This window comes from Pristiophorus japonicus, chromosome 2, assembly GCF_044704955.1.
Source record: "Pristiophorus japonicus isolate sPriJap1 chromosome 2, sPriJap1.hap1, whole genome shotgun sequence".
Lineage (NCBI taxonomy): Eukaryota > Metazoa > Chordata > Chondrichthyes > Pristiophoridae > Pristiophorus > Pristiophorus japonicus.
In genome coordinates, this window is record NC_091978.1 from 117,119,667 (window position 1) to 117,143,827 (window position 24,161).

At 41.7% G+C, this 24,161-nt stretch overlaps 1 protein-coding gene across 3 annotated transcripts in view; it reads right to left on the bottom strand.

Annotated features, from left to right (window-relative positions):
- Positions 1-24,161, bottom strand: part of plpp1a (phospholipid phosphatase 1a) — a 171,890-nt gene that overhangs the window by 103,074 nt on the left and 44,655 nt on the right. For 2 of the 3 annotated variants that reach the window (XM_070868811.1, XM_070868824.1), the window contains one exon: positions 15,104-15,258. The exons of the other annotated variant lie outside the window; for it this stretch is intronic. In XM_070868811.1, coding sequence (XP_070724912.1) covers positions 15,104-15,258 — 155 coding nt within the window. The remainder of the gene's footprint in view (positions 1-15,103; positions 15,259-24,161) is intronic. 3 annotated transcript variants of the gene reach the window in all.

Consider the following 24,161-nt stretch of genomic DNA (forward strand, 5'->3'; position numbering starts at 1 on the left):
GAAATCCTTAACAGTCAAGAAATTGTGTTAGGGAAATTGATGGGATTGAAAGCCAATAAATCCCCAGGGCCTGATAGTCTGCATTCCAGAGTATTTAAGGAAGTGGCCCGAGAAATAGTGGATGCATTGGTGGTCGTTTTCCAAAATTCTATATACCGTATATACTCACATATCATGCGACTTTTGAAGACCTAAATTGTAACCTAAATTTGATACGCGAGATACAAAATTTGCGGGTGTGAAGTGCTGGCCAAGATTAGGCTGTTAGTCTGTTAAGCAGACCGTATCCACGCTGAATCTCGGCAGGTATCTCCTGGGCTGGATTGCAGCCTCTATTGTCGCTTGTACTGTATCGGTGGGATGAGAGAGAGTCGCGGAGGTCGGTGGGGGAGAGAGAGTCGCGGAGGTCGGGGGGGGGGGGGGGGGGGGGGGGAGGAAAGAGACCGGACCGGATCCGACCTGACCCCCGCTCTCTCTACCCCGGCGACCCGACCTCCGCTCCCCCAACTCCCCCCTCACCCGGCAACCCAACCTCCGCTTCCCCCCGGTGACCCAACCCGACCTCCTCTTCACCCCCCCGGCGACCCGACCTCCGCTCCCCCAACTCCCCCCCCACCCGGCAACCTGACCTCCGCTTCCCCCCGGTGACCCAACCCGACCTCCTCTTCACCCCCCACCATCCCCCCGGCAACCCGACCTCTGCCACCCACAACTCCCAAACACAGTAGAGGCTGTTGCTGAACGACGCTAGTCAAGCCAGCTGGAACGATTGCTGTATCGGTGTTCGATTCGCGAACAGCTTTCACAGCAGAATCCACTCGATGTTTCATGTTAAGGTCTGTATTCGATCTCAAAAAAGTGACTCGCGTGATACATGAGATATATGATAAAATCATGTTTTGGGGACGAAAATTTAGGGGTCGCAGGATACGCGAGTATATATGGTACTCTGGATCAGTTCCTATGGATTGGAGGGTAGCTAATGTAACCCCACTTTTTAAAAAAGGAGGGAGAGAAAAAACAGGGAATTATAGACCAGTTATCCAGACATCGGTAGTGGGGAAAATGTTGGAATCAATTATTAAAGATGTAATAGCAGCACATTTGGAAAGCAGTGACAGGATCGATCCAAGTCAGCATGGATTTATGAAAGGGAAATCATGCTTGACAAATATTCTAGAATTTTTTGAGGATGGACAAGGGAGAACCAGTGTTGTATTTGGACTTTCAAACGGCTTTCAACAAGGTCCCACACAAGAGATTGGTGTGCAAAATTAAAGCACATGGTATTGGGGGTAACGTGTTGACGTGGATAGAGAACTGATTTGGCAGACAGGAAGCAAAGAGTAGGAATAAACGGGTCCTTTTCTGAATGGCAGGCAGTGACTAGTGGGGTACCCCAAGGTTCAGTGCTGGGACCCCAGCTATTTACAATATACATTAATGATTTAGACAAAGGAATTGAATGTAATATCTCCAAGTTTGCAGATGACACTAAGCTGGGTGGCAGTGTAAGCTGTGAGGAGGATGCTAAGAGGCTGCAGGGTTACTTGGACAGGTTAGGTGAGTGGGCAAATGCATGGCAGATGCAGTATAATGTGGATAAATATGAGGTTATCCACTTTGGTGGCAAAAACAGGAAGGCAGAATATTATCTGAATGGTGACAGATTAGGAAAAGGGGAGGTGCAACGAGACCCGAGTGTCATGGTACATCTGTAATTATAAGTTGGCATTCAGGTACAGCAGGCAGTGAAGAAGGCAAATGGCATGTTGGCCTTCATAGTGAGAGGATTTGAGAATAGGAGCAGGGAGGTCTTATTGCAGTTGTACAGGGCCTTGATGGGGCCACACTTTGAATATTGTGTATAGTTTGATCTCCTAATCTGAGGAAGGACATTCTTGTTATTGAGGGAGTGCAGTGAAGGTTCACCAGACTGATTCCCGGGATGGCAGGACTGATAAGAAAGACTAGATCGACTAAGCTTATATTCACTGGAATTTAGAAGAATGAGAGGGGATCTCATAGAAACATAAAATTCTGATGGGATTGGACAGGTTAGATGCAGGAAGAATGTTCCCGATGTTGGGGAAGTCCTGAACCAGGGGTCACAGTCTAAGGATAAGGTGTAAGCCATTTAGGACCGAGATGAGGAGAAACTTCTTCACTCAGAGAGTTATGAACCTGTGGAATTCTCTACCACAGAAAGTTGTTGAGGCCAGTTCGTTAGATATATTAAAAAAGGGAGTTAGATGTGGCCCTTAAGGCTAAAAGGATCAAGGGGTATGGAGAGACAGCAAGAATGGGGTACTGAAGTTGCATGATCAGCCATGATCATATTGAATGGTGGTGCAGGCTCGAAGGGCCGAATGGCCTACTCCTGCACCTATTTTCTATGTTTCTGATCCCAATTACCAGCTCTAGGTCCGTACTTTAAGTGCCCATCCAACCATCTCTTAAAAGTGGTGAGGGTTTGCATCCACCACTCTTCCAGGCAGTGAGTTCCAGATCCCCACAACCCTCTGCATAAAGAAGCTCCCTTTCAAATCCCCTCTAAACCTTCAACCAACCACCTTAAAATTATGCCCCCTTGTAACAGACCCCTCCACCAATGGAAATAGGCCCTTACTATCCACTATGTCCAGGCCCCTCAATATTTTGTACACTTCAATTTCACACGACATTCAAAAATTACCCCGGAAGGTCCCTTTAACAGCCACATAAACTGTGTTATGCCATACTAGATTTAGTAATGAGTTATGAGCCAGACGTAGTTAGTAATCTAACAGTAAGGAAACATTTATCGAACAGTGATCATAATATGTCCAAATTCAATGTTAGGTTTGAAAAGGAGGAACACAGTTACTAAGAGACAGCAAACTGGTCAAAATTGTTATAGTATAAAACTACAAATAAACAGTGGGAGGTGTTCAAAAAAATAATTTAGCTTAATACAGGATCAGGACCTAAAGGGGAAAGAGCTCTACTTACCAAATAAAACAGACATGGTTGATAAAAGAGGTGAGAAATAACATAAAACTAAAGGAAAGAGCATATAAAAGTGAAAATAGTGTAAATCCAAGGGACAGAGAGATGTAAAGAACAGCAAAGGAAAACAAAAAAGATAGTAAAAGTTGCAAAAAGGAATACAAAAAGAAACTTGCGAGGGATATCAAGATTAACACAAAAAGTTTTTACGATTATTTGAAGAAAAAAGGTGGTCAAGAGTAACATGGGCTCTTTAAAAACAGATGGGATAATATTGCAAATTAAAATAAGGAAATGGCAGACTTGTTGAATACTTACTTTGCGTCAGTCTTCACAGTAGAGGAAGATGATAATAAACCTGACATTCCAGGGAAATTAATAATGGATGAAGGATTGGAATTCACTAAAGTTAACGTAAGCAAGAAAATAGATAGAAAAAAATGACACTAAAGACTGACAAATCCCCAGGACCTGATGGTTTCCAGCCTAGGATTTTAAAGGAAGTATGAGAGGAAATTGTGGATGCTTTAGCCATAATCTCACAAAGCTCTCTCGATTCAGAAATCATCCCTTTTGATTGGAAAATTGAGAGAGAAACCAGGAAATGATAGTCCTGTTAGTCTAACATCTGCTGTGGGAAAGTCATTATTTATAGATTAGCAATAAAAGAGTGATTGAGTACGGAGAGATATTTGAGCTGATTAGAGAAAGCCAACATGGATTTGTAAAGCAAAATGCTGTGGGCACTGCAAATCTGAAATAACCAGCAGGTCAGGCAGCATCTGTGGAGAAAGTCATCATAGGCAGTCCCTCGCATCGAGGATTACTTACTTCCACGCCAAAAAGTTCACTGGTGTTTCAATGAGGACCTAATATTACAGGTCCCAAACTAAATCTTGAAGGGTGGAAGATGCCTGGCCGATGCACACCAGCCACCACATGGGCTTGACAGAGCTAGGTCTTGGTCCAGTGGCAAGAGTTATCCAAGACGACTGGAGACCTGCTCTGCTGCACGGACCTAGCGCGCACACATATCGCAGTGTGGGCTGGCCCGTGCTGCTCCTGGGCCCTTGCCTCTTCTGGGCCCCGAATTCGCGCCTCTCCTTGGCCCTGATCACGTCCCTCTACAATCTCTCGCCGCTCCTTCGCCCCGACCTCGCCGCTCCTGTAGTATCTGCCCGCGCTCCAATCAGCAACCAGGCTCTTGGTGACATCCAATCCAGAGAAAGAAACAGATGCTGCCTGGCCTTCTGAGCATTTCCAGCATGTAATGCTTTTATTATGGATTTGTAAAGTGTAGGTCATGTCTGACGAGTCTAATTAATTTTTTGAGGTAAATAAAGTTGTAGACAGGGAAATGCCTATGGATGTAGTTTATATGGACTTCCAGAATGCATTCGATGTGGTTCCACATGAGAATGTTAGCTAAAATTAAAGCTCATGGAATTGAAAGAAAATTATTGACCTGGTTAGGAGATTGGTTAGGTAGTAAAAGACAGCAGAGGTAATGGGTATGTACTCGAATTGCAAGGAAGTGGTGTCCCGCAAAGATTTGTGCTGAGACCTCAACTATTCACTGTATTTATTAATGACTTGGATAACACAATAGAGAGCCATATATCCAAGTTTACCGATGACACAAAGATTGATAGTATAGTAAGTAGTGTAGACAGGAGCTTAAGATTACAAAGAAACACTGATAGATTAAGTGAGTAGGCAAAACTGTGGCAGATGGATTTCAACACAGGTAAGTGTGAGGTCATCCATTTTGGACCAAAAAAGGATAGATCTGAGTATTATTTAAATGGTGAAAAGCTAGGAACAGTCGAGATCCAAAGAGATTTAGAGGTCCGATTACAAAGATCAGGTACAAAAAAATACTAAAAAAGCTAATGGGATGTTAGACTTTATAACCAGAAGGCTAGAATATAAATGGGAACGGGTTTTGCCTGGTGAACAGGCTCGGGGAACTGAATAGCCTACTCCTGTTCCTATGTTATCAGAAATGGGTGATAATGTTTTATAGTGTTTATAAATAACTAGTGTTATAATAGGTGTGACACAATGTAGCAGGTGGTTTATACTGATAAATAAAAGTGTTTAAATAATAAAAGCTTGTAAATTGCAAAAGCAGAGCCCTAACTACAAAGGCCTGGTTAAACCACACCTGGAGTACTGTGTACAGTGGTAGGCAATGCACCTTAGAAAAAATATATTGGGCTTGGAAAGAGTGCAGCGCAGATTCACCAGAACTCCAAGGGTTAGATTATTAGGAGAGATTACATAAACTAGGTTTGTATTCCTTGGAATGTAGAAAGTTAAAGGGGTGATTTGATTGAGGTTTGTAGGATTTTGAAAGGAATTGATAGGGTAGAGAGAAACTTTTCCCGCTGGTGGGGTAGTCTAGGAAAAAATGACATAACCTTAAAATAAAAAAAAGCCAGGCCATTCAGAAGAGTAATTAGGAAACGCTTCTTCACGCAAAGGGTGGTAGAAATGTAGAAATATCTCCCACAAAAAGCAGTAGATGCTAGCTTAATGAATAAATCTAAATCTGTGATTGATAGATTTTTGCGAGACAAAAAAGGATATGGAGCCAGGGCAGGTAGATGGAGTTAAGATACAGATCAGCCATGATCTCACTGAATGTTGAATAGGAGCTGAATAGCCTACTCCTATGTTATCACAAATGGGCGATCGTGTTTTATAGTGTTTATAAATAATAGGAGATGTGACACTGTGTAGCAGAAGGTTTATACTGAGAAATGTGCTTAAGTAATAAAAGCTTAGTAAAATGCAAAAGCCGAGAGAATAGTGGCAAATTCTCCTTGTGCTCCAGGATATGCTTTGTGTAACTGCACCTGCTGTGATGTATACAGTTGCGACAATCTGTGGTTATGACAGTAAACTAATGGGCCTTCAGTTAGAAAGCTCTATTTAATTCTTCGTCTACATCTCTCAATGTCTCAGTTGGTAAAAACAGCACATTATTGAGCATTACAGACCAAGAGGTCGCAGCTGTGATCTTTGCTACAAGCTGAATTAGCTCATTTCAGCCAGTTTGGCTGTGGAACTACATTTTGTCACAGGACCTAGGCATGGAATGTAAAATCAGCCAGAGTTCCTGCTCCCAATCACTATCTATTGCATCTTTCACCCTACATAAACTTGCACTCATCCAAAACCCTGCTGCCCGTATCCTGACTAGCACCAAGTCCCGTTCACCCATCCTTTGTGCTAACTGACCTACTTTGACTCCCGGTCTGGTAACGTCTCAATTTTAAAACTCTTATCCTTGTTTTCCAATCCCTCCATGGTCTTGTCCCTCCCTATCTCTACAACCCTCCAAGATCTCTGCGCTCCTCCAATTCTGGCCTCTTGCGCATCCCCGATTTTAATCGCTCCACCATTGCTGGCCATGTCTTCAGGTGCCTAGGCACTAAGCTTTGGAATTCCCTCCCTAAACCTCTCCGCCTCTCTGTCTATCTCTCCTCCTTTAAGACGCTCCTAAAAACCTACTTCTCATCTGTCTTGATACCTCCTTATGTTACTCAGTGTCAATTTTTTTTTGATAATGCTCCTGTGAAGCACCTTGGGACATTTTACTATATTAAAGGCTCTATATAAATGCAAGTTGTTATTGTTGTGACCCCTGCTGGAAAGTACATGAGTGGATGTCAGATGAGAGCAGAATCAACCTCCGTTAAGATGCCTCTATGGTTCACTAGCCTTCCAATGCTCACTACTAAGGCCACTTGGGTGAGGCCACTGCATTACCTGGCATCCGTGGAACTATACCCTAGCACGAGCATAATTCTTCAACCAACTCGAGTTGCCAACATGGCCAATTACAAGAGAGATACATATGGTTGCATTGGCAGCAGAGGTGGCCATTTCACACAATCCATTGGATAGATAATCCTGTCCCACTAACCCAGAATAATGGACAAGTGTGACGGTTAATGGGAGGAGTGATCCAAAGGCAGAAATCAAGCAAAGATTACCAGGAGGGAAGAGTAGGCAATATTGTCTGGAACTCAAATTCAATGTGTACTGAAGATTGTAAAATTTTCTCACCAATATTTAGTAAAAATACAAACCTTCAGCAGCACATTGCATGTTAGCTACAAAAATATTCTTGAATTTGTGGAAAATCACAAAACTCCCACTGTTGATTGCAGATTAATTTAGACCACCAATCTAACCAGCAATTAAAACAAAACACAAAATGCTGACCAGCTAATGTGAAACCACAGCCAAGCCCTATAGAGATCTGAATCAGTAACAAAGATTCTTTTGTTTGCTTACGGAACAGGACAAAGTACAGGACAGGTGGAGTGAACAAAGCAGACACACATAGATAAAGTAATTCTGTCCAGAAGCTCCTGGGTAGGTGACCACAGTGTGGAACTAAGCAATCCAAACTGCAAAGTCTCATGTTTGGTCTGTGCTGAGTTAGTTAATCTCAGCCACTGAGGCAATAGGTACTAATTGGCCTCCACATCTCTGGCTAAACAGGAGAAAAGCACCAGAGATCTTGCCCTGATTGCTGAAATTACGATAAAGGATTTTAAACTATCTAACATGAGTGTGCTTGGTTTTCTAAATCACCACCCCCACGTAATTAGCAGCACTGGGTTATAGAAGAGAGAAACAAGTTTCCTGATAACTATCCAGAGGACATAATGTATTTCATGGCTGAGCTTTGTTCTGACACCGCCTGTGCTCACACATGAAGAACGGCTCCTTTGGTGAAATAGTCGAAGGGCTGGTGGCAGCTGTGGAATATATCTTAGCATAAGTTCAGGAAAAGAGGAATGAATGAGGGGAACAACTTCCACATTTGGAAACAATGACAATAACTTACATGTAAACTAGAAGTGATCCACAACTCGGCTGTCTGTGTCCTAACTCGCACCAAGTCATGCTTACCCATCACCCCTGTGCTCGCTGACCTACATTGGCTTCCGATTAAGGAACAACTCGATTTCAAAATTCTCATCCTTATTCTCAAATCCCTTCATGGTCTCGTCCTCCCTATACCTGTAATCTCCTTTAGCCTCACAACACCCCGCCCCCCCCCACCCCCCCACCGAGATTTCTGCACTCCTCTAATTCTGCTCTCTTGAGCATCCCTGATTATAATCGCTCAAGGTGGCCGTGCTTTCTGTTGCCTAGGTCCCAAGCTCTGGAACTCCCTGCCTAAACCACTCCGCCTCTCTACCTCTCTTTCCTCCTTCAAGACGCTCTTTAAAACATACCTCTTTGTCCAAGCTCTTGGTCACTTGCACTAATTTCTACTTATGAGGCTCGGTGTCAAATTATTATCTCATAATACGCTTGTGAAGCACCTTGGGACATTTCACTCCATTAAAGGCACTATATAAATACAAGCTGTTGTTGCTGTGGTTGCATATAGTGCCTCCAACATAGTAAAATATCCCAAGGAGCTTCTTTACCAACCGAAGTAAATCATCCAAAGGCTGTCCTTCTGAAGACTGAAAGATATATTCATTATGATAATGATATTAACATTACCTCAAAAATCATGTAACTTTCAACTTCAGTAGGGGTAGTAAACTGGCAGTATTGGGTCAACTGTCCGTTATACACCCTTGTCCGATTTCCCTATCCGTGGACTTCATGTGGGGTGCATAATGGGCAGACAAACCCATATTGCCTATTTTTTGCCCGTCCAAGTGGAAAACTACATGTACAGATTTTTTTAAAGGCTCCCCAAGGGACCATTTGTTACACTATAAGGAATAATCTTTTCATAAATTATACAGATTCAATCTGATCTGTTCAATCAATTTTTACAAAATTGAATTTCCCCAATAATTCAAATACTATAAATGCCGATTTAATAAAGAAATACCTAGGTACAACCACGTTTAAAAAGTTGGGGCCATGGGGAAATTTTTGGCTTTGAGTAGGAGAGGGACAAAGAAGGAGACACAATCCATGAAGAATCAACCTGGAAAGTGCCCCTTCTCATTCCACAGTGATTGAGTCAACCAATGATTACTGTGGCATCACTTGTTTTTTTAGCATCTGTGGCATGTAAAACGCGATAATCCTCATCCGAGAAAAGTACCCTTTTCATTTATGTATTTAACAATGTTAGAAGGTAGTTATTAGGAAAATTGGTTGTGTAGTGCCCTGGTGATGCCAGGGTTTTAATTAGGAGAGAATTACTCTAATAATGACATTATTTTGGTAATCTATTAATAGTAAGAGAATATATAAATACAACATTCAGTTCTTTGCACGTTTCATGTGTTCAAGTCACACATTTAGCACATTGTGAGGGTTTGAACTTGAAATTTGTTATGATGCATACAGCATTAATTGGAAATGAAAAATTAGTAACTTTGACTTCTGTATATCAGTTCTCTACATTGTAACCAGATTATTTCATTTTAAAACAATATGTTGGTACTTGGTGTAACTTAATACTAATTGCTCAATGAGTATGCAACACACCAATGTTTTGGTCTCCGATCAGTCATATGCAATTTCCGTGTCTAACCTTACTTGCATAATGATTTGCAATTCCAGGGGTAAGCTCTGCTGGCTTTATACTGGTAGGAGTTGAAAACTGTGGACAAATCATAATTTAAAGGGCTGGGCACAATTAAAGGAGTGTGTCACATGGAGAAAACATTAGAAAATTTCTGGAGATCATTAAAAGGCATCTCAACCGATCAGTAATTTTTGCCTAAGCTGAAGGGGCAGGAATTAAGATGTGGCAGGCCAGGATGAAGGGAAAGGATCCGTATGTGAATGCGTGACCCAGGAAGTTAAGGTGCAGCCCAGCACTTGGCCTCCTCTTTGATGGCTGCTGCAGTCGAGATGGTGCTGCATAAGATGTTTGTGAGGAAGATTTTCCTTTGTGCCACTCCACAGCACCATCGCATAAATCAGCACTGACATTACTGTAGCTGCACATGTGCAAGCTCTGTGCTGCATGATAGCCATTGATGCACTTGCAGGAAGTAGGAGTTTGGTATGCTCCCCTCTGCAGGTCAAGACTCTGAGAAGGCAGGTGACTGCAGTCAGTCCCAGGTGGGTAAGGCAGGAAGTGGTTGGTCGCATCTTTAAAATTGCAGCCAAACAGACAACACTAGCTCCTGATCACTCTGGCATGCATTATTTCATGCAACACTATGTAAAGCATAACATGCTGTGATTGGAAGACTTCTCACACTATGATGCTATCGGGAGGTCTGAGGGCACCACTGGTATGGGGAAGAGGAGCCTTCACAAACGTCTGCCAAAGTAAGATTTTCTACATCGTTACAGATTTTGGGGTGTGAGAGCAAGAGGGCCCAGAGCATCTCTCGGGCAGCTTTATTTGCTTGGTAGACTTTGGCCTCAGGAAAACTTAAGTGCTAGTAGGGGGAAAAAAAATCTAAGAAGGGCCTTTAAAAAGACTAATACACTTAACTTGAAACTGTGTGGGCTTTTAAATGCACTTCCATCTGAAGATCCGCACAAGGTCTCGCCTTCTCGCACCCCCCACCATTCCTTTTTAGCCTGCGTCTTTTTGGATCCTGTTGTTTCCCTATAATGCCTTATGGGTTTCTTGTTATGCCTTCCACTGAGCTTCCTGAAAGGGAATGGACCATACAATGGCAAATGGCATTTAACTTAGATAAATGTAGTGTCATGCATGTTGTTAGGGCCAACACAGAATACACCCATCATTGCAGGAATTCTGAGAGGTTGAGAGAGAAAAAGACCCTTGATGTTATCGTGCACAGGTCACTGAAGGTTCATGACCAATTTAGAGAAGCTATAGCTAAAGCTAACAGGGTATTGGGTTGTATTAATAGAACCATTCAATATAAATCTAAGGACACCATTTTGACACTATACAGGTTGCTGGTAAGACTGCATCTAGAATACTGAGCTCAACTGTGGTCCCCGCACATGGTGGGTGATATAATGGCCTTGGACAAGGAGAGCTACAAGAATAATGTGTAGCTTAAAGAACCTCAGATACGCAAATAAGCTCAAGAACCTTGGTCTCTTTCATTTAAAGCAGTGTAGACATAGAAATGACCTCCTAAGAGGGTTATAAAATAATTAAAGGGCTGGACAGCATCCCTGTTGATAGATTATGGATGACCAGGTTGACCCAAGTTTAAATTATGTAAGAGTAGAAATAGACTGGATGTTAGGCAGTTTTTTCCCCGTGAATTGTGGAATACATTGCCAGCTGGTATGGTGGATGCAGACTCTCTACATGCCTTCAAGAGGGAGCTTGACTGGTTCCTAACTAGGGCAGAGATTGCATCATATAAAGTATTTTGTGATAACACTTGGTCCATGTGCTCTCCGGGACTGGTTTTAATTGCCTGAGGGGGTCAGAGAGGAATTTTCCAGAGTATTTCTCCCTTACTGGCCCTGGATTTTTTTCACCTCTCTCATGTTTGAGGGGATGGGAAGAAGTCTTTAGCTACGAAGGAGCGGCTACCATGGTATGGACAGGCTTGATGGAGCAGCTGGTCTTTTCCTCACCGTCAATTTCGTATGTTCGTAAATAGATCTCACTCCAAAAATTCACATGTCATCATTATAACATCTGCTACACCACAATCTGTCCCAAGTTCATGGCAGGATAGTGGTTGAACAGTTCTATTCGAGACATTATTACAGGAAATCAGCAACTCTAAGTTAATCATAAAGTAGGAAATTACATTTGCACTTTAGGGATTTTTATGGGAATGCAATTGAACTGATAACATTAATTGGTGCAAATACTGGAAATGTGAAAGGCTTTCATCACACCTCTTTCCTCATCTGAACATAGGCATTTTTGATTACTTTTGATAGTACGTAGGAACAGTCAACAATTAAATGCAAGTTGAGCTAGCTTCCATTTTGCAATAATGTTCCAAATGCTATGCAAGTGACCCAAACGTTTTAAGTCCAGTGGTTTACTCTTACTACAGGTACTAGATAATCTACTATATATTTTCTCACCAAGAATTGGCAAACAAGCTTTCATCAAACATGGATTATAACAAAGCACTAAACCCACTTTTCTTCTGACCTCCAGTACCATTGGGATTACCCACACAACTAGCTCTGAACTAATGGCCACATACAGTTGTGCTAAATGTACTCCATCATATGAAACAATTATTATGTTTGTTCTCTTTAAAAGAGGGCCAAAAATTGCACGAAAAGAATTAATAAATGTAAGCGGTGATCACAGAAATGGCCAAAAGGTGAGTCGATGAAAACACAATGCCACAAACACGAAGCACTTTAAGTCATCATTCTTTTTTGCTGTACTATTTGGTTTACTTTACAATTTGTACAGATCTGCTTCAAAGAAAATCCTGAAGGAAGAATTCAGGAAACAAGCCAAGTTGTTGCACATCCTCTTTTCCCCTATGTTGCACATCTTTAATCTCTGCAGACGATGGCAGCTTTGACAGCAAGAAATCTTGTAAGTTGTCAGATCTGAGGTTGGAATGCTACAGGATTAAAGGGTTACCACTGGAACTTAAAATGGATGCAATAGCACTGTTTCTAAAAAAGTGAGTTTTATGTCAGCAATAAAACCCAAGAAGCTACAATCAGACAGTGGCAGCAAAGTCACTGTGTAGCAGTCACAGCATTCACAGATTACTTCATTTTGTTATGTTATATTTTAGCCATAGCGAATCCCTAAACAAGAAGTCAGGAGATATAAAGATTAATCACCGTCCCTTGATGCTTCCAGCAGTTGGAAGAAACCACCAAACAACCACTTCATTGGAAACTCCGAAGGCAAGGTTAATTTTTCCGCCCAACATCAAAATAATATCCAGTTCAACAAGCTTGTCACTTTCAATTGCTAATTAATGATCCTAAACTAGGAGATCCACTTCACGCTATTATCAGTGCGAAGCCAACTAGGTGAAACTAATTTCCACCACCATGCACAGACGTAGTCAGCCTGGTCAAGGTTGTGGGTTATAAATATTAAATCTACAGTGCCCATTCAAATGAATGGGAAAGTTTTTATTAAAAAAAAAGGAGTGTAGCATGACTAATACCACAAGCAATTAGCAGCAAGTGTGCATACAATGAATTCCTACCATTCATTGTAGAGGCAAGAGTAAATCTCTAAGCACTGAACATTCTACCAACTATCCATGTAATTCCTACGTTAAAAATAATCTTCTGTAAGTAACACCGAGTACTCTTTAAAAAAAATACAATGACGTTAGTCCCTGAAACAGTTCTTAATCCATGGAGCTCCGGAATAACCCGAAGGCACTCGAGAGTTTTCTTTTAGAGCAGAAATGCAGCTGCAGTCTTCAAAGTGTAAATGATAGTCACCCACTGTACTGTGAGCACCACTCGTATCATGTCTGTGGATCTTATTTGAATGTTGGCTGCAAGCATTCTGTTAATCTTAGGGTTACTAAAGGTACTCCTGGATTACACGGTTTATAATGCTGCGAGCCTCTCATTCTTACACACCTCCAGGCTGCACTCGGTGCTGTACATCAGTTTGACACTGAGCTGCATCTTGTGAGCCCAGATGGGGAGCCCTTGCATCCTCAGTTTTACCATGGTTTGTGTCCTTGTTACTTCTTCATGCTACCATGACTTTTCATTCAACCAGGAGCCAACTTCTCAACAGCTGCAGTCAATGCCACTCTATAACTGGCTGGCAGAAGCAGCACCACACTGCCCAATCCTGACCTGATCAGCATTTCTGCCCTCAGGTTTGGAATGCTCCAGCACACCAGATGATTCTGGCTGAGAACTGGCAAAGCTGGGAGCAAGGAGGGGAAGCTGAAATCAGTGGAGGCTGAAATCTAAACTTTGGTTGATCAGCGCTGTTTCAGTGCTGGAGCAGGGAGCCACCCTGCACTCTCTCAGTGACTATCCTGCCAGTAGTGGCTTAGTTAGTTGAGGATTCAAGTCCCACTCTAGCAACTTGACCACAAAAATCTAGACTGACACTTCAGTGCAGTACCGAGGGATTGCTATACTGTCGGAGGTGCCGTCTTTCAGATAAGACATTAAACCGAGGCTCCGTTGGTGCCTCAGGTGGATGTAAAAGATCTCTCAGCACTATTTCGAAGAGCAGGGGAGTTATCCCCAGTGTCCTGACTAATATTTATCCCTCAATCAACATCACTAAAACAGATTATCTGATCATCATCACATTGCTGTTTATGGGAGCTTGCTGTGTACAAATTGGCTGCCGTGTTTCCTACATTATAACAGTGACTACACTTCAAAAAATGTACTTCATTGGTTGTAAAGTACTTTGAAGCGGCTGGTGGTTGTGAAAGGATCTTTTTTTCTTTCTTACTCAAGAATTACATATTCCTCAGTAGAAGGATCTTCAGGTTCAGCTCAGGAGTTGATCCTGTTCGGGACTAGGTGACATTACAAACTGGAAGAGTACAAAAAAGCTAGAAGAATCAGACATAGCAAAGCTGATTGGCTGCAGTAATAATTTATCACGCACAGCTGCCTAAAAATAAGCCAAAGCATGTCAGTGTCTGAATATGCAGCTGTTGACACATCCAAAAGGTCAAAGCATTCACAGCCAAAATAGAACAGTCAGTAGCCAGGCGCATGCAGTAGCAAGACACACAAAATCGCATTTTAGAAGTAATTGTCTTATTTTAATTAAATCGTTAGCTATTACCTGACCCTCAAAACCACCAGTCACATTACACGTACCATAGAGGTTTCTAGCACAGAAGGAGACCGTTTGACCCATTGTGACTGTGCTGGCTCTTTCTTAGAGCAATCCACAAACTATCGCTGCAGACCCGCCGTCTCCCCATAGTCCAGTAATTTGTAATGCTGTGTGGTACTTCTGTTTATTTACCAGTGAATGGCTGACAGGCTGGAACCCAGCACTAGTAGAAATTCATACTTAATATTTTATGATTACTTTTAAAACTTTGCATTTACCTAATTCTAGAAGAAAATATGGAATGGAACAATAAAGCAGGTTTCACGATAATTAAACCAGTAACCACAAGTCACCACCATGTTTTTATCTCCCCCATCTACTCCTCCAGCCTATCAACAAGATGTTTAGGGGGCAGCCCCAACTATTCCACAGATTGTCTGAGCTACTTACAGCTGATATGGGCAGTGTAAACCCCACTGTATACAGCACAGTGGAAGTGATGGTACTGTTCCTGAATGGGTACTTGATGGTTTCATCATCACAGTAAAAACCGCTTTGATAAGGTTTTATTTTGGCCACATTTAGAACACCCATTGGCATACCAGCTGTAGGGAGGGAAAAAAAAAGCTTTAAGTGCACCTTAAACTGACAACTTTACAATAGCAGATAACATTTGTAAATCTGGTTTCCAAAACACAAAACAGTCCACGTCAGATTTTGAATCAATTCTGAATTAACAACTTAAATAATTAGTAACTTAAGTTGGCTCTTGCCAACACAGAACACTCAACTTTCAAATTGTGTTCAACATGTCCATGTATACATTTGTGCCGAGTAGTCTCCATTATGCTTGGGATTAGGAACCCTGAGTATGTTCTGAAATAAGTGGCGACATAGTCGGTTCGTTTTGAAATGGAGATCTGTTTTTGTCCCTGAACATAGCAATGGCTTGCTGTGTTTTTGAGGTTTTCTAAGAATTGTAGTTTTCATGATCAGGCTTGACAGTCTCAGGCCGTTTTTTTGTGAATCATTTCTTCCCTCAATTATCAACAGGTACCAGTATGAATAGATCAGAGAAGTATTAACATGCTTTTCAGAAGCCTGGCTCTTTGAGACAGAATTCTTTATTTATTAAAGTCATATCTACAGGATGCCCCAGTTTAGTTTGAAAACATACCATAGATAACTATACAAAATGAAGTTAAGAGATACAACACAATTTACAAGACAATTCAGATACAAGGATACAATATTTGCCTTATTGTTTGAATGATTTAATTTAATTTCCCCTTCATGCTCTCCTAGTACCACACTATACAAAAGAGGGGCTGAAAGGCGTATTTAAAAGCCTCTGCTAATGTTACTCTGAACTAGTCTCTCAGATGTGCATGCAATGGCCTGTGGTGGTGCAACATGCTCTCCAGTTTTTCCTCCCACCCTGCGGGGTAATGCCTCCTCTCCACTCAACATCAATCCCAGAGAAATGGCTCAGATCAGGCATTTAGAATTGATGACGGCTCGTGGGCACGAACACATGTCAAACCATTCCATTGGACCTCCATGATCCCCGTCTTCGAGATTTCTAGTTGCTTCCTTCAGTGTTTACATCATTTAGTAATTATACCTAATTTTTGTTTAAAATTTATGTGGCCAAGTGCTGACCACATAACAACAGGAAGCAAACTCTATGATGTGCCTGTACACAAAAAACTGCCCTAGTTTGGTTTAACAAAACCACTGCTACATCATTCATTATTTCATCTTACGGCCAACATTTTTATCTGTTAAATACACCAAATAAATAGGATCATCATACTGTAACTAACAAGTGTTTAACCATGGACTGAAGAAGATGGGGGAAAGGAAAAAATTACAAGGGGAAATAAATAGTCTAAGATTTATTAAATAGCAAAGAAAAATTACAGTACTTTTTTAATATACAAATTTCTGATAAGATAGAGCCATGTTTGTATTTTGTAACTGTTAATACTATTCAAGTCCTGGGACATTATGTACTCATTACATGGCTCATTGCGTAGTAATGGTGCCTAAAGCTAAGCAAAGTTTCTTAGTATGGCTTTGGTATAGATCATCTGAAAATGCCGTCTAATATCATCCTGCTGAGTGCCAGCTTTGCTATTGGTTTTGTTTCGGAGAAGGTGACTAGTTGGGCATCTCCTACCAGATTGGACAAATTTTGTGCAACGTACAATGTTTTATTTTGCTGAAGTCTTGCTAGTTGCGAGTATAATAGTTATTTTTTCCCCAATATGTCCTTCTGTAAACTAAAGCCATACTAAGAAACTTTGCTTAGCTTTAGGCACCATTTCTACACAATGAGCCACGTAATGAGTACATAATGTCCCAGGACTTGAATATTAACAGTTACAAAATACAAACATGGCTCTATCTTATCAGAAATTTGTATATTAAAAAAGTACTGTAATTTTTCTTTGCTATTTAATAAATCTTATAAGACTATTTATTTCCCCTTGTAATTTTTTCCTTTCCCCATCTCTTCTGAAGACATTGACTCATAGATGGAAATACAGTTCCGTAGATGCCAGTTACCCTCTGGTACCATTCCCAAGTTTCCATCATTCGTATGTAAACTTTGACAGTGAGTACTGCAGTAGGCTTGTTGACTGAGGCAGAATTTAGAACCCAGCCTGATCCAGTCCCCACCCGCTATTCATCTGCACAGGACTCACTGGATAGCAATCAGGAGCAGAAGAGTTATACAACCTTCCCCTTAATTAACCCAGGGGAGCCAAGGCCAATTACAGAGCTTGCAGAGTCATCTCTGTTTCTGATTATAGATTGCATGGTTTAAAGCGTTACACTGCAGATCTAATAAGTCATACCCCAACAATTCATTCAATGCTGTCACACAGATCACTAATGTTAGTAGTTTGAATGTTAATGTTCCAGTTCAAACAAATCTCATTACATTTAAAGTCAAGGAAGTCCTAACTAACGTAATTTTGAAGGAAATAGCAACAGTATTTTAGCAGTGAGTAAATAAAACATCAAAGACAACCAATAAACACACCACTCCCATATGGGTCTAAGTTCAGTATGGTATGATCATTGCACAGATCTGCTCATTCAGATACCACTAAACTCCCAGCCAATGGTATTCCCAATTACACAGCAGTGAGTTTCTATTCTGCCTTCTTCTCTCGAAGACACATCTTGTACTGAAGTACAGTTCTATAGGAATTGGGCACCCTCCAGCACCTCACTCAACTGTGATTCCACCTGCACTGAACAGAATGACTACAGCAACAACACATCATCAACAGGATAAAACGAATCTGTTTCACAACAGACTAATCTTCGTCTGTTAGCCTAGACTGCCAAATCCAATCCCGTCCTCATCCAATGTCCACACAGGAGCAGTTGTCAGTAGGATTCACTGGATAGATGATTTTTCCTCTCTGTCTCCCTAAACCTGTGGCATCCCTACCGTCACACTGGATAGATGAGAGATGTAGCCAAGAAACTTCTTAGTGTGAATGGCTCAGTGTCACACAGGGCAGTGTATTTCAACACAGAGGGGGCAACTTTGACTTGGAATGATAGTGTAAAGTGGACGGTATTGAATCAGCCGCATGTTATACATCTTTGAGATTTTAATTTCTACTGACTTCAATTGAAATGAAAATCGAAGAGATGTATAGCAGGTTGTCGACTAGCTATCACCTGCTTTACACTATCGCGCTAAGTCAAGATCTACCCCAGTATCTCTAAACGGTGATACTGGCTCGAAAGTGCACAGATAGCAAGAGTTTCTAAAGGAAAAGAATGGCTAAAGTAAATGTTGGTTCCTTAGAGGACGAGACCGAGGAATTAGTAATGGGGAACATGGAGATGGCAGAAACTCTGAAGAAATATTTTGTATGATAGAGGACACTAACAATATTCCAACAGTGGATAGTCAAGGGGCTATAGGGGGGGACGAACTTAACACAATCACTAAGGAGGTGGTACTCAGTAAGATATTGGGACTAAAGGCAGATAAATCCCCTGTACCTGATGGTTTGCATCCTCGGGTCTTAAGAGAAGTAGCGACAGGGACTGTGGATGCATTGGTTGTAATTTAGCAAAATTCCCTGGATTCTGGAGAGGTCCCAGCAGATTGGAAAACTGCAAATCTAACACCCCTATTTAATAAAAGGAGGCAGACAAAAAGCAGGAAACAATAGACCAGTTAGCCTAACATCTGTGATTGGGAAAATGTTGGAGTTCATTATTAAATAAGCAGTAGTAGGACATTTGGAAAGCAAAATTCGGTCAGGCAGAGTCAACATGGATTTATGAAGGGGAAGTCATGTTTGACAAATTTGCTGGAGTTCATTGAGGATGTAACGAACAGGGTGGATAAAGGGGAACCAGTGGATGTGATGTATTTGGACTTCCAGAAGGCATTTGACAAGGTGCCACATAAAAGGTTACTGCACAAGATAAAAGTTCACGCGGGTTGGGGGTAATATATTAGCATGGATAGAGGATCGGCTACCTAACAGAGAACAGAGAGTCGGGATAAATGGTTCATTCTCTGGTTGGGAACGGGGTGCCGCAGGGATCAGTGCTGGGACTTGGAAGAAGGGACCAAATGTAATGTAGCCAAGTTTGCTGACGATACAAAGATGGGAGGAAAAGCAATGCGTGAGAAGGACACAAAAAATCTGCAAAAGGACATAGACAGGCTAAATGAGTGGGCAAAAATTTGGCAGATGGAGTATAATGTTGGAAAGTGTGAGGCCATGCACTTTGGCAGAAAAAAAATCAAAGAGCAAGTTATTATTTAAATAGAGAAAGATTGCAAAGTGCCGCAGTACAGCGGGACTTGGGGGCACTTGTGCATGAAACACAAAAGGTTAGTATGCAGGTACAGCAAGTGATCAGGAAGGCCAATGGAATCTTGGCCTTTATTGCAAAGGGGATGGAGTAGAAAAGCAGGGAAGTCTTGCTACAGCTATATAAGGTATTGGTGAGGCCACACCTGGAATACTGCGTGCAGTTTTGCTTACGACAGGATATACTTGCTTTGGAGGCAGTTCAGAGAAGGTTCACGAGGTTGATGACTTATGAGGAAAGGTTGAGTAGATTGGGCCTCTACTCATTGGAATTCAGAAGAATGAGAGGTGATCTTATCGAAATGCAAAAGATTATGAGGGGGCTAGACAAGGTGGATGCAGAGAGGATGTTTCCACTGATGGGGGAGACTAGAACTAGAGGGCATGATCTTAGAATAAGGGGCCGCCCATTTAAAACAGATGAGGAGAAATTTCTTCTCTGAGAGTTGTAAGTCTGTGGAATTCACTGCCTCAGAGAGCTGTGGAAGCTGGATCATTGAATAAATTTAAGACAGAAACAGACAGTAAGGGGATAAGGGGTTATGGGGAGCAGGTGGGGAAGTGGAGTTGAGTCCATGATCAGATCAGCCATGATCTTATTGAATGGCGGAGCAGGCTCGAGGGGCCGTATGGCCTAATCCTGTTCCTATTTCTTATGTTCTTATGAACAAAAACAGAAAATGCTAGAAATACGCAGTAGGTCAACCAGCAAAAAAGCAAAGAGAGTTTCACATAGTGCTGGAGACCCGGTCTACATTTGAAACGATAACTAGTCTTTTCTCTTTTCAGATGCTGATGGTTCTGCTGTGTATTTCTATCACCTCATTTTCATTCAGCATTTGCAGTTTTTTTTCTTCATTTGCACTTGGACTGTCGGGACCTGTGGAACCATACCCCAAGCTTACTCAGGAGAGGAGCAGAAGAGGGGAACAAAAATTGAGAACAAATTAAATGAAAAGTTTCCCTCCCCCCCATTCTTTTGTGCTCTTTTAAGGCTATTTTCTACATGTGCCTAGCTTTATCCAGCTTTGGGCAAGTGGTATGCATTCTCTCCCACTTTTTGATTGAGAACTGAATAAACAGCTTCCATAAACATGCTTTGCTCCGCATTTATACTGAACGACTACACAGAACCAGCTCTCTGCATTCACCTTACGAAAACCTTACCCTGATAGCTGAATTGTAGAGCCATAGTTTTATGCTGTACTAATTTATAACATAAAAGTGCCTTACTTATTTCATTAACTTTTTACCCACTCCCAAGTGGCCAGCCACTTCCCTCGGGCTAGTTTTCCTTTCTCTCCAACACCAACTACTAATAGGAGAAGCTTTCTCCTGACAGAGCATCATCGCTTAACAATAAAATTGATTCCAGATGAGATATTTTAGCCACTTTATCTGGTTAGTAGCCAACTTATATCCAATTATCTTATAAAAAGAGACATACCTGGCAGTATGTGCTCACCTGGAACTTATTTATTGACATACAAGTGGTAAAACTAAACTGCCGACTACATGCGATGGTAAATTCCTTGCTCAGAATGTACTGGATAAAGAAGCAAGGTCCTCCCATAAGGGAAGTTATATTTGAGCTAAATTTCTCCACAGCAAAGCAGTCTATTAAGAAGAATTGGTAATGGATTTTATTCATGAGTAACATACTTTTGCTGGATTTTCGGCTTTCCTCATTTCGGGGTGGTAATGTTTGCCCCTGGGAAAGGTTTGGGCCTCAGTTGCACCCCTCTCTTAGAGCGCTAGGCCAGCTGAGCATAGGAAACTCCCGAGCTAAAGAGCTGGCCTCGAAGCGCTCCAAGAGAATCCTGGGGAGAGAAAAAAAGCCTGAAAGAAAAAGCCACCAAAAACATTCCCAATAAATAACTCACGCCACCACCACATGAATCGCAAAAATAAAATAAAAAACAATCACACATACCTGAGGTCAACATTACTCACCTCACTGCAGCCGCTACCGGTTGGACTGCCCGCTTTCACAGGCGGTCCCAGTACAGCGCTCTACGGGCACTAAGGGTCAGGCAGGAGCCAAAAATCAAGCCGGTTTCGCAACCAGGGGTGTTGCACCCTGGTTCACCTCTTCCAGGTGGTAATGCTCCCTGCCCCCCCCCCCCCCACCCCGAAACTGGCCCCGAAAACCCCCGGTAGGGTGCTTGAAGCTGGCCGTTCGCCCAGAAGAGCTTACCGCCGCCATTGCCGCCCTTCTGGGGCAAAAACAGATGCAACAAGCCGAAAATCCAGTCCAGTCTGAATTTAAAATAAAAACACAAAGAAGATTGATTTTCCTTAAAAGTAAAAGAATATAGGGGAGGAGGATATCTCTTCAATGTGAAGCTTTTCCAAGCAATTGGGAGAATTTCTTATTTTGTAAATCTTTTACCTTGCAAAAGAACAGAAATTATAGTTTCTATTCTGTTTGCAGACTTCTGGAGCCCTGGCATTCCATCCCCACCCTTACCTTTTCCTTTAATGTCTAACATCACAAAAGGATGAAAGGGTGTTTTTTGGTGTTGACACTGCACTGATTGTAAACTATATTTACAGGGGCATAAATCAGATATTAAAGTTTATAGTTTTTCATTAAACCATCCAATTTTCTCTAATTCTAAACTACTACCCAAAATAATGTTTACTTGAAAAAAATGCCTCCAATTCAGTTTAATTACTTAGATGCACAGTAATATAAATCATGATTTCCTTTACATTTGGATTGACTGGTCTACTATTTTGGTCTTGACAAGTAAACAAAAACAGAACACCTTGCATATTTCCGTAATTAAAAAGGGAATTGGAGACAGAGTTTATTCCAATTTATCAGTTATTTTTGGAAATACTTTAGTGCTAAATGAGGAAAATTGTGATGTCTGAAATTTTAACGGGTGAGTGCAATAAGAGGTTGAAAGTTAAACACAGCTAGCCATGGCTGGTTAGAGTATAACATGAGTTTTGATATATATAACTTGGTAGTGATTTCTTATATTAAAAAAACCTGTAGATTTCTCCATTCATCAAGAAATCCAAAGGCAGCACCTGAACAAACACTTTGGAGCTGAATGGGGCTGTGACCTGAACCAGTGAATCTGCTTCAGCAATTTCAGCAGTTCACATCTGGTTTCGGAGTTTGATTGGCTCCGGGCAGCTCAGGTCAAACTGACTCAACAAACCAAACAGAGATGTATTTACTCAACCCTTCAGGATGTACAAAGACATAATCCTTTCACCTCTCCTGGCCATACAAAGGTCATATGGGAAACTAGATTGAACAGTTCTGAATAGACATGTATCTGCAGCATAAACAAGCTCTCACACTGATGGTATAAAATATAAATCATCACTCTATTCATTAAACAAATAAAGTTTCAGTTCAGACTCATGTGTGCCTAAATAGTGGGATAGAAATTTGTATGAGTTGAGGGTGTGAAAAGGGTGCAAAAGGCACCAATTTAATAGTGGGATGGCCTGCACAGGCATTGATCCCACTGCGAAATTCGTGGGGTCCTTTTTTTTAAGGCATCCTTAAATCTGTTGAAGGATCCGATCCTGAAATTAAGACAGCAATAAGTGCGGCAGGCATCACTTGCTCAGGGTTCTTCAGTGGCCCATGCGGCCGCCAACTCCAGACAAATTTAACAAATGTTTTTTTTTTAAAAAGCCTGCGGAGTCTGGAGCAAGAGTGTACTTCCAACTCCATAGGAGTCATGATCACAACACCCCCACCCGGGACTTGCCTCAGGCAGCCAAACACTGATGTTTTTGCTCGGCAGGGCTGTCTATGGAGGCACATTCAGCACCAGCAGCTCACACCAAGTATGCCAAGGAGGTCCGAGGATCGATTTGCATTGATCCTTGGGTCTCTTGGTTTGGGCACGGGCTGGAAGAAAATGACCCCTGACCAAAATCTGCCCCAATATTTGAAATGGTGCAGCTGATATTTGTTCAATCAAGCAAGTAGCTTCATTAATAATTAGTACCAAGAACTGTTGTAGAAATGGGGTGGGTATGAACCCATTAGTTTTGCACTTGGATATAGAATATAGCACAATTTAAAACATCTTACAAGGCAGTATCGCATCAAGAGATTGAGATTACATACCCATTCGAGCAAAGTTTAACAGTTTATAACCTTCACCTCAGCCAGAGATTATTGCCTTGGGACACACAAATTATTTTCTTTTCTTCTCTAACTTTCCCTCTCCCTTTATCGCTCATCTCTTGAAGGCAGTGACTCATGCTGGAGTACAGTTCCATAGTCAATGGAGGCCTTCAGGTACTTCTTTCAAGCAACCTTTCTTCATGTGTAAAACTGAATAATTCAAGTTTGTAGGATATTCCATTATGAGGCTTCTTCATGCCCTATCCTGTGCTCAACCAACATTTACACATGGGCACTTTCCACAGCAGATTACTGCCTAGCTATGGGGAGCAGGAATCTTGGCTGATTTTTCCTTCCTGATCTACAGTCGCTGAAGAAAACTGTAGTGCCCCAACTGTGATCTCTGCTGAGACTGGCTAACACCGTTTCTTGGGACCTTCCTGCTCTGTATGGCTAGTGGTACATTTATCAACCAAGTCATCAGGGATTTCTTTTTATTTGTATGATATGAAGAGGCAGGAGAATGTAGCAGTTGTCCAGC